General features: G+C 40.0%; 5 protein-coding genes and 1 non-coding gene across 6 annotated transcripts in view; all 6 read left to right on the forward strand.

Annotated features, from left to right (window-relative positions):
- Window positions 1-1,077: 1,077 nt before the first annotated feature.
- LOC101308721 lies at window positions 1,078-2,870 on the forward strand. Its single transcript, XM_004308704.1, has 6 exons — window positions 1,078-1,309; window positions 1,404-1,699; window positions 1,830-1,934; window positions 2,042-2,272; window positions 2,594-2,751; window positions 2,852-2,870. Exons 1-6 carry the CDS (start codon window positions 1,126-1,128, stop codon window positions 2,868-2,870), a joined length of 993 nt encoding a protein of 330 aa, XP_004308752.1. The 5' UTR covers window positions 1,078-1,125.
- Window positions 2,813-3,831, forward strand: LOC101302009. The gene is made up of 2 exons (XM_004307279.1): window positions 2,813-3,045; window positions 3,125-3,831. Exons 1-2 carry the CDS (start codon window positions 3,001-3,003, stop codon window positions 3,404-3,406), a joined length of 327 nt encoding a protein of 108 aa, XP_004307327.1. The 5' UTR covers window positions 2,813-3,000; the 3' UTR covers window positions 3,407-3,831.
- Window positions 3,832-4,573: 742 nt separating this feature from the next.
- On the forward strand, window positions 4,574-7,283 carry LOC101309014. The gene is made up of 4 exons (XM_004308705.1): window positions 4,574-4,739; window positions 4,926-5,683; window positions 5,797-6,030; window positions 6,139-7,283. Exons 1-4 carry the CDS (start codon window positions 4,574-4,576, stop codon window positions 6,292-6,294), a joined length of 1,314 nt encoding a protein of 437 aa, XP_004308753.1. The 3' UTR covers window positions 6,295-7,283.
- Window positions 6,062-7,275, forward strand: LOC101302300. Its single transcript, XR_185248.1, has 2 exons — window positions 6,062-6,857; window positions 6,978-7,275. It is a non-coding gene; the product is annotated as an uncharacterized LOC101302300 (transcript).
- A 1,053-nt stretch (window positions 7,284-8,336) lies between the features above and the next one.
- LOC101302588 (transcription factor 25-like) lies at window positions 8,337-11,916 on the forward strand. Its single transcript, XM_004307280.1, has 4 exons — window positions 8,337-8,582; window positions 8,839-9,356; window positions 10,194-11,105; window positions 11,274-11,916. The coding sequence occupies exons 1-4, from the start codon at window positions 8,415-8,417 to the stop codon at window positions 11,548-11,550; spliced, it is 1,875 nt and encodes a 624-aa protein (XP_004307328.1). The 5' UTR covers window positions 8,337-8,414; the 3' UTR covers window positions 11,551-11,916.
- A 1,026-nt stretch (window positions 11,917-12,942) lies between these two features.
- LOC101302872 (3-phosphoinositide-dependent protein kinase 2-like) overlaps window positions 12,943-14,114 on the forward strand; it is a 4,744-nt gene continuing 3,572 nt past the window's right edge. Inside the window, exon 1 of the mRNA XM_004307281.1 lies at window positions 12,943-13,467. Coding sequence (XP_004307329.1) covers window positions 13,273-13,467 — 195 coding nt within the window. The 5' untranslated portion in view covers window positions 12,943-13,272. The remainder of the gene's footprint in view (window positions 13,468-14,114) is intronic.

Consider the following 14,114-nt stretch of genomic DNA (forward strand, 5'->3'; position numbering starts at 1 on the left):
ATGAAACGATTGTATATAGCACTGTTTATGCTTTTTGTTGTTTCCTTATGTTTATAAAAGGATTTTGATGGTCAGGACTATATATGGTTATTGTTGAAGCACTTGATCGAACTTGTGGCCAAAATGTAGTAGTTATTGTTTAAAAGAACCTATTTGGATGTAGTATGCGAAGGAAAACTATGTAACTTTGTTATGATGATGATGGTGAGATTAGGTGATATTAGGTTCCAATCACTCGAGTCTCCTATCTCAGTAGACCCTCCTACTGCCCTCAGTAGACTTCTAGACAGACCTCTTACTGTCCTCAGTAAACCCCCCTACTGCCCCTAGTAGACCCCCTACTGCCCTAGTAGATCCCTGGACAGACCTCCTACTGCCTTCAGTAGACCCCCTACTGCCCCCAGTAGACCCCTGGACAGACCTCTTACTGCCCTCAGTAGACCCTTCTAATGCCCCAGTAGATCCCCTAGCATTCGTCGGAGCCAGTCAACGGTCGCTAGAACCCGGTCAACGGTCGCCGAAGCTCGGTTAACCGTCGTCGGAGTCCGGTCAACGGCTCCTGGAGCCCGGTCAATGTCATTGATCGTGAGAATCCGGTCATAAAAACTTTATTTATAATAAACTTTTATAATGATTTATTGTAGTTTATTTAATTCATTAAAGGTATAATTGTATTTCTGTTTTTTAAGTTGGCTTTTAAGAATTTTAAAATCTTATTTTATTAATAAAAAGAAAATTTTTAAAATTAAAATTAATGAGCATGGTCCCTGAATTTAATTCAAAAATTTCCGATGATTCATATCACCGGTTAGAAATAGAATAACGAGGTCTTGGCTACTTGTGAAGCAAGGTCGAGACCCTATTGGACATCTCCGTCCTCCTATCACAATCTCTGCAACAAATCTTTGCACTTTTAAATAGAAAAAGTCGGTCGTTTTCAAAAAGAAAAAATTGAAAAAGTTGGAGATTCCTCACTATCTCATGTAAACTTGCTAGAGGGGTTTGGTCGCAACAGACAAAGATGACTCATAGTATGACTTGTCGGGTTTTCGTGAAGTTTCAGACATCATATATACGCCTTCACTCTTCTCCCCTCTTTCTCAGAGTTCACATTCAAACACAGAGATGACAACGAGCAGAGACCAAACGATGCCGCTTTCATTGCCGGTAGGCTTCAAGTTCCATCCCACGGAAGAAGAGCTAGTGAATTACTATTTGAAGAAGAAGATTCACGGCGGAAACGAGTCAGAGATCAACCAAATCATCCCGTTCATCGACCTCTGTGAACACGAGCCGGCTGAGCTTCCAGGTAACTAAAGACACAACCTTTCAGAGTTTTGATCACTACCCTTTTGTGAATATGATGCATTATGAACTGAGAGTTTTTGGGTTTTGGGTTTCAGGTTTGTTGGGGAGTGAGACAGAGGATCACGACATGGAGTGGTTCTTCTTCACAAGAAATGCCTACAAGTACAACAAAAGCTGTCGATCGAATCGGAGCACGAAGAAGGGGTTCTGGAAGATCACAGGCAAGGAGCGTGGGATTAAGGCTCGGCGTTCCAAAGCTGTGATTGGGAAGAAGAGGACTCTGACTTTTTACCAGGGTCGTGGGGAAGCCAAGAAGAAGAAGACCGGCTGGGTCATTCATGAATACTATCTTCCTCGAAATGAAGTTGTTTCCTGTTCAAAGCAGACAAAGGTGAAGCTCTATATCTCTTTCTCAGTTTTCTGTGATTTTGCTATGTTTAGGGGATTGAGAGTTTAGTATGTCAAAGATATTAGTGATGTTACGAATGATTAACCATGACCTTACCCAAAACTTAATGCAGGGAGACTTTGTTATCTGTCGATTGAAGAACAAATCAGATAAGAAGGAATCTTCAGTTAGTAATGAAGGTGAACCGGGTGGAGGCGATGATGGAATGAATCAAGAGGTAAGAACCAACATGTTCTTTGTTGTCTTGATATGGAGGATGAATAGTATTGATGAAATTAAAATGTTGCTGGGTTGTAATTTTGAATGCTGATTTTATGGACGCAGGGAAATGGGGAGTTCCTAATTTATCAATCTCAGCCTCTGGATGACTGCTGCTCGTCAGCACTGTGGTCACCGGCATCCCAAGAGCTGGAAGCTGTTCTGCAAACCAATGGAACCAGTGGTGATTGTCATGAGATGCAATCACCGTTTGGTGATAGTGAGTCTTGTCATCGAGACAGGAATGAATTTTCAACCTGTGATGAGGATGAGACTGTGTCTGATGTGTATCCACAGGTGAGGATGAACATGCTTTCTGTTAAGAAATTCGGCTATAATTGTATTTTTACGAGTCCCAAAAACTATAGCAAAACCTGAGACACAAAACATGAATATAAACAGAAGTTGTTGATTCTCATGTTACAAGATGATCTTTCCAACCACTGATGTTATAATCGATCTGCGTGTTTACTAGATTAGGTTGTGAAATGTAGTTGTAGATGATATATGAAATCACATCCTCTTTTGAAGTTTGCACTTTGAACACCCTTATACTAACTCTATCCACATAGGGGTATGTATATATGAACTAATGCTTGCCCTTTTGCGATTGTTTAGCTTCGTGATCCACCAGAAGAAAATCTGGATTCACTCTTGTGTGCACTTCAGCCACAGGGTTACCACCCTCCCATACTGCAGTCACCAATATACACAAAGCTGGGAAATGTTACACATCCGCTTCAGCCACAGAATTACCAGCCCTCGGTAATATTGCAGTCACCAATATACACAAAGCCACAAGATTACCACCCTCCCATACTGCAGTCACCAATATACACAAAGCCGGGAAATGTTACACATCCACTTCTGCCACAGAATTACCGGCCCTCGGTAATATTGCAGTCACCAATATACACAAAGCTGGGAAATGTTCCAAATGCCAATCTGGTGAATGCCATAATTGGCAATCTGAATCTACGAAAACAATTTCAACTGATAAAGTTGACATACCAGTTAGACATGTCATGTCTAATTTTGAGAATCAAGCTCCAGATTATCGGAGTCTAGAGGTGAGAAGTATGCTAGATGAATTTTTATCTCAACCAAGTATGTTCAAGCACCAAACTCAATACTTGTTTGTTTATGCAGGTGCCTCATCCTCGAACCGAAGTCAATCTGGGATCAACGGTTTATCCATTCCAGCCGCAAGATTCCACAGTACAGCCACTAATGCACACAAAAATGGGAGATGCTCTACATAATATTGAATGCAATGGGTTGCAATCTTCGTTTGGTGATAATCACTTTTCTTTCACAAAGTTCTTGAATATAAATTCTGCTTACCAGGATTATTACTTGTCTGACCAAACAGCACAGACTCCTTTCAAAGACTCCTGCCAAAATCACTGGGAAGGGTCTACCATGGGATAGTGGAGTAAGCTCTGACACAAACACTGAAGTAGCCCAAGGATGGGTACAATATTCATCTGCATTAGCTATTGGAACTACCCTCCAATGTAGCTAAGGAACCACAAGATTTCTAATGCTATCCTGCAACGAGATACGACAATCTCATAACAGAAAGTTTTTAGCGGTATTGATGGTTTTCCCCTCCCACTTATAGTTTGTTAGCAGAATGGTCTGGAGCTCGTTCTTGATTGGGAAGAGATTTGTCACTAAACCAATAGCTAGCTAGTTGGGTTATTGGTTAAGTAGTAGTTACATGTTTCAGTTACTGAAATTGTAGTAGTTAGTTGGTTGATGTAGTAGTAGTAAGTTAGTAACTACTGTGTATGATTATTATGGCTTGAATCCTTTCAAGTAATTTATGAAATTTAAGGGGATCTTGTGTACTGAAATCTCCAATTGTCTGTTGATGGCTCAAATAGCAAAGACAACGAAATCACTGCAAGACCGAGTTTGGGGATTTGGGTATGTGCCATGGCCTGCTAATGCAGAACAAAATAAGCTGAAGGAAAGATAAAATTTTGAATTAGAGTTAAGCAGAACTGTTGCCTTTGAACCACAAAGCTAGAAAATGACCAGCAACAGTGATTTAGGATGGTGTTTTTGACCTCTCTTACTGCTCCACTGGTGGAATAAAGCATCCAGATTCCAGACTGAAATGATTGATGGTTTTAATCCAATTGTGCTGCTCAATAGCGAAAGATTTTGAATATAACTTTGATCCAGTGGATCATACTCTAGAATGTTCCCGCCAAAAATTTCTCCAATTTTTTTGGCCTATGTTCCTGAATGTTCCTGGGTGTGTACTATTTCCCAGTCTAGAATGGATAAACAAAGAAAAAAGAAAGGGGGGACCTGAACTTCCAAGAGGGAGTTGGGATAAAACCAGATTCCCTCAAAAAGAAAATGTAAAAATTAACGCGGGTTTGGACTTTGGACGTCAGAGGTGGGACTCACCTATGATGCAAGCCTTTTCATCTAAGAATGGAAATTCCATCCCACTCAGCTGAACTTGCTGGGGAAGCTCACTTTGACTATATATATTACCCCCTCACTCTTTCCTCTGCACTTTCCCTCTTTCAGAGCTAAACACAACACAGTGATCAAGATCAGCTAGATTGAGTGACAGAGATGAGCTACGGTGGCTTCTCACTTCCAAAGGGTTTCCGGTTCCAGCCCTCCGATGACGAGCTGCTGAGTCACTACTTGCAGAAGAAGAATGACCGCGAGGACCCCGAGATCACGGCCATCATCCCTGAGATTGATGTGTCCAAGCACGAGCCTCGCGACTTGCCCGGTAAGCCAACCTAGCCATGTATTCCAGACTCTATATACCAAAGTTTTTAGTACTGTACATGTTCGTCTAGATTTACCAAAGTTCAAAGTATGAGCCTTGATTTAGAGCCATTCAACACAACTATGTATGTATGTACGTGCATGTGTTTTTGGTCAAGACTTGAGTATTGGTTTGCGATTTTTGCAGCACTGGTGTTCACAAGGGCCGATTTTCTGGACAGGGAGTGGTTCACGATGCCGGACTCTCCGGACATGGAGTGGTACTTCTTCAGTCCTAGAGTTTTTAAGCACAGCAACAGCAAAAGCAAAAGCACTAAGATCAATAGGACTACTGATGAAGGATATTGGAAGAAGCAAGGCAACGATCGCAGGATCACTGGGGCCTGTTCTGATAAGCAGATAGGGGCGAGGAGGATCTTGACCTTCTACCTTTCGAATAAACAGAAGACTGACTGGGTTATTCACGAGTTTTATCTCACTAAGGCCGATTCTGATGAGCAGATCGGCGACTTTGTTCTATGCCGCTTGAAGGACAACCGCTTGAAGAAGAAGTCGGGCAAGCCTGATCATGATCGGCAGGATGCTCCCTTGTGCGATGAAGATCAAGCATTCAGTGAGCTGGGAAATGCTGTTGTGATTCCCAAAGGCAATGATGATGAAGCTAAAGCTGAACATGGGGGTAGCTGTAGTATGGCCTCAAATGTTGAAAGTCCCTGTGGCAATGATGATAACGCTGAACTTGGTGGTGGTAGCCGCCACATCGTCCCTGTTATGCTTACTGAAGCAGAAGAATACCAAGGATTCAATGCACTACAAGATGCTGTTTTTGGATCTAATAGCAATGAGCAAGAATTTGGAGGCTCACAAACTGGCCCTTGTTATGTAGATAAGAATGATCATTCGGTCTCCATTGAAGGTCAACCTGATTCTGAGATGGTTAAAGAGGTGAGAACAAACATGCTTTTCAATTTCTGCCATTCAATTTCCGATATGAAGCACAAGGAGTATATTGGAAATGTTACCTAACATTATCGTGTTTGTGATTCTTGATCCAACAGCTACTTCACAAGCCAGTAGATCTGGCCTTACCCCATCCACCTCCGTCAACTCAACTGCAGTCACTAATATACACAAAGTCGGGCACCAACAATTCCCTTAATGATGAATATCATAAGAGGAAAAATCCATTTGGGGATAGTGACCCTTTTCTTACGAAGAAGAATCATACTGATGAAGTAGATAGCAACACTTCATCTAACTCTGAAAATCAACCTGCAGATCCGATTCCAAAGGTTAGCATAAGCATGCTCTTTAACCTTTCTTATTTCAATTTCTAAATATGCAGCAGCACAAGAAGTGTATCCAAACTCAACTATTTATTTCTGTGGTTGTTAATTCAGGGATGTTCTCAACCAGGAGGAAATCTGGAATCTGATTTGTTTAGGTCACAGAAACCACCATCAATAATCAGAGAACCGAGAGATCTTCCCCATGACAATGATTTCATTGAATGGGTTGATTTGCCATCTATAACAGAACTTATAGAAGGCTTTTAGTTTTCTCTCGCGAATTTCTCAGATACAGTTATTGATCGAGGTATCAGTGATCGATTATAATGCACTAGCCATTATGCCTATGGTGCATATGGTTGGAATGCCATCCGAAAAATCTACCCTTTTCTGAATGCAACGAGTCCAGGCAAATATAGATGTCTTTTCTCATAAGCAGTTCCTTAGAGGTGGAACTTTCTCTTTTAACATTACTACCCATATCCGTTGCTGAAATCGTCTTGTCAATATTAGTAGTTTAGAACCCATATTCCTTCCTCTGATCAAACATCGTGTCCACAGTAGTACTGGTATTTGTTCCTCATATCCATAGTTTTCGAATGTCCTAAAACAAGGACTGAAGTATCCATATCCATTTTTTCATCTCCGTTGGTGAATCCTCAAAATCACCAATAGTTATTCCTCAAGCAGATAGTCTGCAATTAGTATGTCCCTTAGATCAAAGGGCATGCAAAACATCAATATCGATCATCCAATATTGATGAAAATCAGAATTTGAAATGGAGGCGCTCCTAGCAGAATCCGACTGCAGATCAGCATCACAAGCCAAGGTGAGATAACCAATATATGAAAACACTAAAGAACCCTTTCTTTCTTGCAGTAAATAAAATTGTATACTGAAGCTTTGAGGTTATTTGCTACATTCCTTGACTACTGGTTTATGTTTACAGGTCGGTGAAGATGCAGAGGCCTTATATTGCTGTTTATCTTTCCAAAGAAACTGCGTGTCCTGAAAGCAGACAACAGTTCGGAGCTGGCAGCAATTTAAAGGATTCTTTCATTTTCCAGGAAGCATCTCCTTTCAATCCGTAGAACATGCGGACCAAATTCACAGTTCTGGCCTACGAGGCCAATCACAACTATTGTATAGCTGCTAATCTAGCAGCATTACATAGAAGAAAGAAAGAAAGAAAAAATGCAGCAACGGCTGCTGAAGTCTAGAAGACATGAATGATAATCAGTCAGCAGAAACCTGTCTGGTTATTAAAAAAGGAAGTTTTGGAGTAGCCTAAGAGGCTATGGGCAAAACAACTGTTGCATAGTCGGCAATCTGAAAGTCGAATTACATAGCAGCTCGAGAAAGGCTGCTGGAGTCTTGAAGACATCGTTAATAGCCAGACAGCAGCATTATGTCTGGTTATTAATAAAGAAAGAGTTTTGGGCTCCATCCTTTAATGGAGTGGGAGTTGCTATAATTTCCTATATGTATGAATACTATTACAGGGGGGAGAGGCCTTAAGAGTCAAGACTAAGAGTCTGACCCATGCCTACAACCAAAAACTGTATTGATGTTCATATTTCTCTTGTTTGTATTACCCTAATGTTATTGTACATTTTGTTCAATATGAAGCTTTATTTTTCGATGGTATTTTGTTTATTATATTCCCTCTTTACTATTTGAACTCACAACATATACAGATTTCTAATCCCTCAGTTTCCAACAGAAAACGGCCATTTCATTTGGTCCAAGGCCAAGTTTAATTATCACCAAACTCCCTTTGGTTTACCCATTTTTTTAGTGCTACTTGAACTCTTGAAGGCTTATGATTTTTTTTTTTTTTTTTGAGAAGACGAAATTGTATTCATATGAAGAGAAAATTACATCACATGATAAGAATTACAAAAAATAAGTACGGGACAATCCATAACTAAAACGGAAGAAGTGGAAAAAGCAAATATAACTTTTAAGACTTATAATTAGAGAAGTGAAATTTGCACATCCTGTTTTACAATCTACACTTTCTCTTTCATTTTATGGTAGAAGCTTTTACAAAATGACAAAACATTTATGAGTAAAGATAAAAATTAAGTTACCAAAAAATAAAAGAATGAGCGTGGATTATAAATTAAGGAGTGTAAATTTCAATTTCACCCCAAAAAAGAAAAGAGGAGACTTCCAATAATTAAAGGGAAAATCCAAAAAAAAGAAAAAGAAATTGCGTGGCAGACTGTGGAAACGACTATCTGACTGGAGTCGTATTATAAGCCTCTCTCCTCCTTCTTCTTCTTCTTCTTCTTCTTCACATTCTGTGACGCTCTAAAGCTGATTCGATTTCAGAGCCTCTGAGAATTCGCCGAAATTCAAATTAGGGTTTTCCTCTAAAACCATGTCGGCTCGATATCTGAAGAAAGTTCTCAAAGAAGAAGAACAACAAGACCGCCAACCGGAATCAGACCACGAAGAAGAAGAAGAAGACGACCACCCCCAGCTCAATGGCAAAGCTAAGGTCAACCCTTTCGACCTTCTCAACGACGACGCCGACGCCGACGACCAGGTTCGATTTTCTCTACCTTCAATTTAGGGTTTCAAATTTCCTTACTTTATAGCTTAAGCTGTTGTTAGGTTCCTAATTGCTATTAGTGTAGATGTTTAAAGCTAGTGTGATTTATTAATGAAGTTGAATTAGGCTATGGGTTTAAGAAATTGTAATGATATTAAAGATTAGAGTTGTTAATTTTTTTGTTGTAAAAATTTGAGATATTGGATTGTGTAGTTTGGATGTTAAGTTGTGGTTGTTTGGATTGGTGTAGGAGGATGAGCCGGAAAGTGTTGATGAACCTTTGAGTGTGGTGCCTGAGCCGAAGCCAGGTGCTGATGCGGTTTCGACTTCAAGTCAAAAAACCAAGAAGAAGAAGAAGAAGAAAGGCAAAGAGGGCTCTTCTTCTAACTCAGCTGCACCGAAAGTGAAAAAGTCTGGGGATGAGGTAGTGGAAGAGTTTTATGCGCATGCGCATGAGAGACAGGCGGAGATGAGAGCTAGTGATGGTGTGGTTAAGAATTCGTATAAGAAGTGTGTGCCCTTTATATTGCAAGTGGATCCCAAGTACTTGAATGCCGACAATGAGATGCGGAGGATTTTTGGGTCAAAAGTGGTGAAGTCGTTTGAGAAGAATCAACAGAGTGGTAGCTCTAGAATGGCGCGTGGTGGAAGACGTGGCGTGGTTCATAGGAAGTCTTTCCTTGTCACTCCGTTGGATCATTGGCCTCGCTGGGACGGCGCCATGAACATGGTACTCCTTCACTCTCCCAACGGATACTACGATTACAGGTAAGAGCATCTCTGTTGCTTAGTCTTGTATTTTGAAATAGCTGCATGACTTGCTTTAATCTGCAATAGGAGAACATTACTTAATGCTCTTATGGTGGGCTTAAGCTCTGTAGATAATTGTTTGCCATCATCAAGGAATAGTTCTATAGTAGGTAGTATAAGCCATAGCTATATTTGGTTGGACCTATATTGATTGTGTCAGAAAATAGCTGCAAAAATGGAAGTATGACTAGTTTAATGGGGTTAATCGTGTTTGCCAATCATATTCAGGTATATGTGGATTATCACCAAGGAAAGTTCTAAATACAAAATCATAATATGCTGTGGATTATCATCAAGGAAAGTTCTAAATACAAAATCATAATGTGCCTGGAAGTTTGAACCCTAGTATCACAGAATTGTTTTGCCTTTGCAATTTGGTGATAATTGCAGAACCTTGTACAATATCAAATGGGCTAATTCATGTGTCAAGTTGCACAATGCTAACTAATAAGGAATACACTCTTCACAAAACTATCATTGGTTCCATAATCATGATTTTAGCCACGGACAATTTGAGACAACTGTGTAGTCCTGATGTTTAAGCAATGATAACTTTGTTTTAAGACCCCATCTTGGTATTTTGCATAGTATATGGTTGATCAACAATCCCAAGGCTGAGAGTGAGCTCTTATTTCAACCTTAATTTTTCATGGTTGCTTTATTTTATTTTATTCTGTTAGATTTTTTTAGTCCTATTTTCTTGTTGCAGATTAGTTTGTCTAATCATGATTCATGATATTTGATCTTATAAATTTTTGGTTTGGCGTGCATCATTTTCTTGGTTTCTCTTTGCAGATATACATATTCGTCAGCCTACCGTCACGCTCAGAGTGCATTTGAATCTGCCAAAGCTATACATGATCTCAATGCCATTGCAAATGTTTTGTTGCACTATCCTTATCATTTAGATTCGCTACTAACCATGGCAGAGTACTTTAAGTTTGTGGGTGAGCATCAAATGTCAGCAGATGCTATCTCTAAGTGCTTGTATGCTTTGGAATGTGCATGGAATCCAATGTTCACCCCCTTTAAGGGTGATTGCCAAGTGAAATACAGTTATGATGAAAACAAGCCTCTGTTCGTTGCACTGTTTACTCACATGAAAAGTATGGACAGACGTGGCTGTCATCGATCTGCTTTAGAAGTTTGCAAGTTTTTACTGTCACTAGATACTGACGATCCAATGGGGGCCATGTTCTGTATTGACTATTTTGCGGTGAGAGCAGAGGAGTATGCATGGCTAGAACGGTTCTCTGAAGAATATAAAAGTGATAACACCCTATGGTTGTTTCCAAATTTTTCGTATTCTCTTGCCGTATGCCGATTGTATCTTGAGAAAGCGGAATCTTCAAAAGATTCAGCTGCGGAAACCACCAAGGCTACTTCAACCGATCTTATGAAGCAGGCATTGATGCTTCATCCCACGGTTCTAAAGAAACTAGTGGCAAAGGTACCTTTGAAAGAACGGGTGTGGACGGATATACTCAAGAATGCATTTTTCCAAGCAGATGAAGTAGGAATCCCATCCTTGGACCACCTGATTAACATATATGTTGAGAGTAATCATATTATATGGAGGCTTCCAGAATTGCAGAAATTGCTGCGGGATGCAGTGCAACTGGTAATTGAGACTCTAAGACAGAATAGCAGCGAAAAGAATGACTGGGCATGTGTGAGAAAAGAAGCATTCTCATCTGATAAGAATGAGTAAGTATGCCGTCACACTGTTACACTTCAGCTATCCCTTTTCTATTTTAAGTAGTATAATGAATACTTTGTATCAACTTAAAAAGTTTATATGTTCCTAGATAACCCTGAATTTGGTACTCGTGTATTTGGGAGAATGACTGACTGCCTGCTTGTTGTTTTATGTAGGTACTCCCACTTGTTGGTATCAGATTTCTCGTATACATTGCCAGCTGCCCCACCTGAAAACTTGCAACATTTTATGGCCAACGCAAGGATGGGAGACGTTATGCATAACGAGCAGGATCTTGTCAATCTAAATGAGGGTGGCCCTGCTCCCCGTGATGTTGCAAATCGAAATCCATTAGCGGTCTTGTTTGAGTCGGTGCTACCGTGGGTTCATTATGGTGTAGAAATTGAGGAGGAAAACCAACAAAATGGCCATGGTCCGGGGAATGAAGATTAAAAATATGCTACAGAAAAATTTTAGACAAAGCTCTCCATTGTTGGATGAGTCGGTAGTGTTTCTGCTACAGGCAACTTTTGCAATTCTCTCATCTGTGTGGCAGTATTACCTATCATACTTTAGCTGCTAACAGGACCGTTTGATCGAATCTAGTATGGATCTTGCTCTTTTCTTTTCAGAATACCATTTGTGTTATTACCTCTTAACCTTTTACATTTGAATTTACTTCATTGGTAGTAAATCATTATATGCTTCCGACAACTCTTATCTTAGAGCGATATCGGAAGTACCAGGACCAAGCCATCATTAGCTCATCAGTCGTGCATGGACAGCTTGAAATGTACAGAAAAAACATTATTGGATTTTCATTTTCAGCTGTTTGCATGAGGTCAGTAGCTAACCTACAACTAAAATGGTGTGGCCAGAATACATTGCATGAAGTGCGACTTCTCTCTTAACCACAGAAATTGTCCTACACATGGATTAGTTGGTTCAAATATTGGATAGACTGATAATTGATGTTAAATAGATAGGGTTCAATCCACTCGCCCCTGCCTTATAATTGTTGCCCTGCTTTGCTCAAAGGCACATTCACATATGACCTAGTAATAGCAGTCAGTTATCCTCTCCTACTTCTTCTCAGTTGTTGTTGCAATGAGTTCTACCTTATCTTGGTTTCTCCGTTCTTGAGATGAACTCCTTATCTGATTTAAAGTCTGTCTATACGTCGTACAGTATATATAAATCAATGAATGATCAAAGGCTCAAAGCTAGTGTGTGCCTCACTTCACATTCAGTAATCATAGTCTATTACCTGGCTCTTGGGAGCTGATTAAAGTTGGCAACTTACCTAACCAAATTTTTGTTGTGCTAAGCGATTGTTGTGTATCGAGCAACAAGGCTAGTCATAGGCAAGCGTCTAGTGACGGGTGCAAAGACATATTGTTAAGATAAAATGTTCGACCTACTGCTTGATGTGACTAACTCAATCAAATACACTGAAAACGTGGTGGGACTACAATGTGCTAGACACTACCTTATACCAGATTACTACACAACTTTCACCAGCCTGGCTGGAATTGACACTTTGGAATTTCAGGAGGGGAGGAGGAAGAAGATAGAGCCTAAACTCCAAGAGAAAGAGACCCCCGATGGGGAAACTTGGAATGGTCCTTTCAATGTATATCCAAAAAAGGCCTAGAAAGCTTTAGAATCAGAATCACAAGCAGCATTGTAGCATATGCATCGCATCCAATTTCCATTTTTAGTCCTTTGGAATTGGAATGGGGAGGACTGACTCATATATCCATCCATTTCACATCATTGAATCCCATGTGGCATGTGCCCACTTCTCCTTTTCCCTTCTTCCATCCCCATACCTCCCTCTCCTCCATACAAAAACAACTAATATAACTCAACTCTCTCTCTAAACTCTTCTCTTTCCCAATTACCCAATTCCTCTCTACTTTCTAGGGTTTTGAAATTGGAACCACCAAAGCTAAAGCTGCTCACCTCCTCACACATAACCCATTAACCCACATTTCACACCAAGGAATCCAATTCTTCACCTTTTTCCTTTTCCCAGAGGAAAAAAAGAGTCTTTTCCCCCAATTCATGGTCTTTGTTCTTCCCCCAAGGAGAGAGAAACTGGGTTTTCTAGAGAGAGAAAGTGGGTGCTTTACTATGTAGATGAATTGGGTGAGAGATTAGAGAAAGATAGATATGTTGGCAATGGAGAAAGATTTTGATGCCAAGTTGAAGATTCAGGGGAATTCTTCTTCTAATGGTGGAAATGGTGGTGGTGCTAATAGTACTGTTCAGAAATCCAAGAGCTTTGCTTTCAGGGCTCCCCAGGAGAATTTCACCATCCAAGACTTTGAATTGGGCAAGATCTATGGCGTTGGTTCCTATTCAAAGGTCTAAGCTTTATTCAATTTCCTTTCTGGGTTTTTCTTTGCTTTGATTTTTTTGTTTTTCAGTGTCTTTTGTCATCTGGGTTTCTATTGTAGCTTTGGTTGTTATGTGATTGATTGTGTGATTGATAGATGGGTTGCATGTTACATAATTGTTAGCTTTGGTATCAAGCATGGTATGATTTGCTCTTATATGCACTTGTAGATTGTATTCAATTGTTATGAACCTAATAATGTCTGGTTTGAGGGGGTGGTCGTGCACTTGTCTTTAGGGAAGGATATGTGAATTCGGATATGGGGTTCGGGTATGGGCCATCAGTTCATTGTTCCGAGAGTGATAGAGCTTGTAATCTGGATATGCTTGTTGAGAGCTTACAGAGAACTAAAAGACATAGGAGTTTGTGATGCTGGTATGTCTGGTAGTGAGATATAGGGGACTGAAATGATGTTACAGTCGTGATATTTCACTCAATTTGTTTGAATAGTTTGCTGTGTAACTGACAAATTAAGCATTTTCTAATAAATAAAAATGTAGATTATGTACATCATTCTATTTAGAATGCATTTTCCTTAATTGTGTAGTTTAATTCATACATGCTCCTTCATATTTCTTGCTCTCGGTCTCTGTCTCTCCCTCCCTGCCCCTCTCTC

The sequence above is a fragment of the Fragaria vesca genome, linkage group LG7 (genome assembly GCF_000184155.1).
Source record: "Fragaria vesca subsp. vesca linkage group LG7, FraVesHawaii_1.0, whole genome shotgun sequence".
Classification (NCBI taxonomy): domain Eukaryota; kingdom Viridiplantae; phylum Streptophyta; class Magnoliopsida; order Rosales; family Rosaceae; genus Fragaria; species Fragaria vesca.